Source organism: Lissotriton vulgaris, chromosome 8 (genome assembly GCF_964263255.1).
Source record: "Lissotriton vulgaris chromosome 8, aLisVul1.2, whole genome shotgun sequence".
NCBI classification, from domain to species: Eukaryota; Metazoa; Chordata; class Amphibia; order Caudata; family Salamandridae; genus Lissotriton; species Lissotriton vulgaris.
This window is the reverse complement of record NC_141696.1, coordinates 64,262,597-64,264,799: the sequence shown is the minus strand read 5'-3', so window position 1 is coordinate 64,264,799 and position 2,203 is coordinate 64,262,597. Positions and strand designations below refer to the sequence as shown.

General features: G+C 40.0%; 1 protein-coding gene across 1 annotated transcript; it reads right to left on the bottom strand.

Annotated features, from left to right (window-relative positions):
- Positions 1-506: 506 nt before the first annotated feature.
- On the bottom strand, positions 507-1,469 carry LOC147693398 (olfactory receptor 56A4-like). Its single transcript, XM_086933212.1, has one exon. It carries the CDS (start codon positions 1,467-1,469, stop codon positions 507-509), a length of 963 nt encoding a protein of 320 aa, XP_086789338.1.
- Between the last annotated feature and the right edge of the window lie 734 nt (positions 1,470-2,203).

Sequence of the window (2,203 nt, the reverse complement as noted above, 5' to 3'; positions counted from 1 at the left end):
CATGTGTCAGATTGGTGGTTGCTGATTCATATGTGGATAATGAAATGAAAACAGGAATCCGAAGAGTTTGGTAGGTTGTGCTACTGAATATTCCAAGATTGTACTGTTCATGATGAAAGGGAAGTGCTTGCCCGTAATTTTACAAATGTCTGTTTAATTCTTAGCAAATTTCATAGTGAGCTTCATTCGTTCATCAAATGTATTGCCTTTCCTATCAGGTCAATCATTTAAAATGTTCTACATATTTATAATGTTCCATCATTTTTCTATCAAACCATAATATCTTGGAGTAATGAACAAAACTAATAAAGCTGTGCAGATAGGCATTATTGCTGCAGGATACAAATTCCATCCTTAGTTGTTGATGAGGCAGAAGACATTGCTGACAGGTAATGAATAATATAAACCACTTTTCATGTCTCTTAGGCAGCAGGTCTTGGTTTAGGCTGCACTGTAAAGGCTCCGTTCAAACTTTTGATGTTGGTATCATCCATCCCTCTGTTGAGTTATTGCACCTTGGACACTGTATTTCCATTTCTTATCATTTTTATGATGTATTGTTTGATCTCTGTGGTCCTCACCCCATAAACAATTGGGTTGAGGACTGGTGGGACCAGGAAGTGAAGAACGCTCAATAAAATTGGGACATCGTGTGGAATTACCTTCTCAAACTTGGCAGTGAATATTAAAACTAGCAGCACAGTGTAAAAAAATGAAATTAAAATAAGGTGATAACTGCACGTACTGAAGGCTTTTGCGGCAGCCCCGTTACCCTGAAACTTCAATACCACACTTAGGATCAAGCAATAGGACAGGACAATCAAGATGAGGTCACTTCCTAAGAGGCCATAAGCAACAATCAGCTGGTAGAGTGTGTTAAAGGTCCCACCATTGCAAGCAAGTGATGTCACTGCAGCGCTGGTGCATAAGCAATATTCAACAACATTTCTGTAGCAGTACTGAAGTCTGGCAGCAAACACCAGTGCAGGCAATGGCAGCAAGGTGCTTCTCAGTAGTATAAACACAGTAGCTTTTGCAACAAACCTGGCAGTGATGACAGAATGGTATCTCAAGGGGTTGCAGATGGCAATGTATCGGTCATAAGCCATGAAAAGAAATGTAGCAGATTCCATTGCCAGTAAAAGGTTCATCAGGTACATCTGAAGAAAGCAGGAAGGCAAGTCCATGACCTTCATGTCAAACCACATTATACCCAAGATATTGGGTGTGGTGGCCATGCACAGTCCCAGATCAAAGACTGCGAGTAGGCTGAGGAAATAATACATGGGTTCATGGAGGGTGTGCTCTCTTTGGATGACTGACAGGATTGTGATATTGGAGACGAAGGCCACAAGGAAAAGAAGGGACAGAGGGGTGGACAGCCAATGCTGCCATCTCTGTATGCCTGTAAAGCAGATCAGCACAAAGTGTAAAACATGAAAGGTCGAGGTAGTGTTGGTAGCAGCCATAACTATGTATCGCATCAGCATCTGCAGAAAGAGTCTGAAAAAGGAAAGAGAGCATTAAAGGGTTAAATCTTTACACTCTTTTCATGTCCATGTACTGCAGCATTTAAGAAACTGGGCTACTGGTCGAGGGGGTGAAAATCTACTCAAACAACAACCACAATTGTGGTCAGCGTTAAACACAAGCAACCCCCAAATTGTTCAGTGCTCAATCAACCCTCTGGTAGCTTGACACAAGTAGTCAGGCTTAACGTAGAAACAATGTATAAATTCTTTATGTAACACTTCAAACTTCATCAAGTTTAAACACAAAATAAACAGTTTGAAAAATGAAAAATAGAGTCACATTTAGTAAATTACTTGAAAGTAAAACAACCAAAATCCAGTCAGTAGAACCAGAGATATGCAATTTTAAAGATTAAGTTAAAAATAGTGACTAAAGCACAAATTGCCAACTATGGTTATTTGGTCGCGAAAGACCAGGATAAAGTCAGAAGTTCATGGCACTGATGAACTACAAATCAATAGAATGGAATGAGTCCATGGAGTTCAAATTAACTTAAGCATTTCCATCCAACATATAGTTTCCTCCTTGATAACATTGAGCTGCCTTAAGTGGTGTTGGAACGTACTATTCATTGCTGGGCTTGCTGTACCTTTGAGACTGAAGCAGCACCTTAACAATGAAGTAGCTCTCTACACGAAAAAAGCATGTCTTGGACTGTTGTCATTATGGT

Excerpts from the sequence above, each read along its gene's own strand:
- LOC147693398 (XM_086933212.1), bottom strand. The coding sequence starts at position 1,469 with ATGGCTGCTACCAACACTACCTCGACCTTTCATGTTTTACACTTTGTG.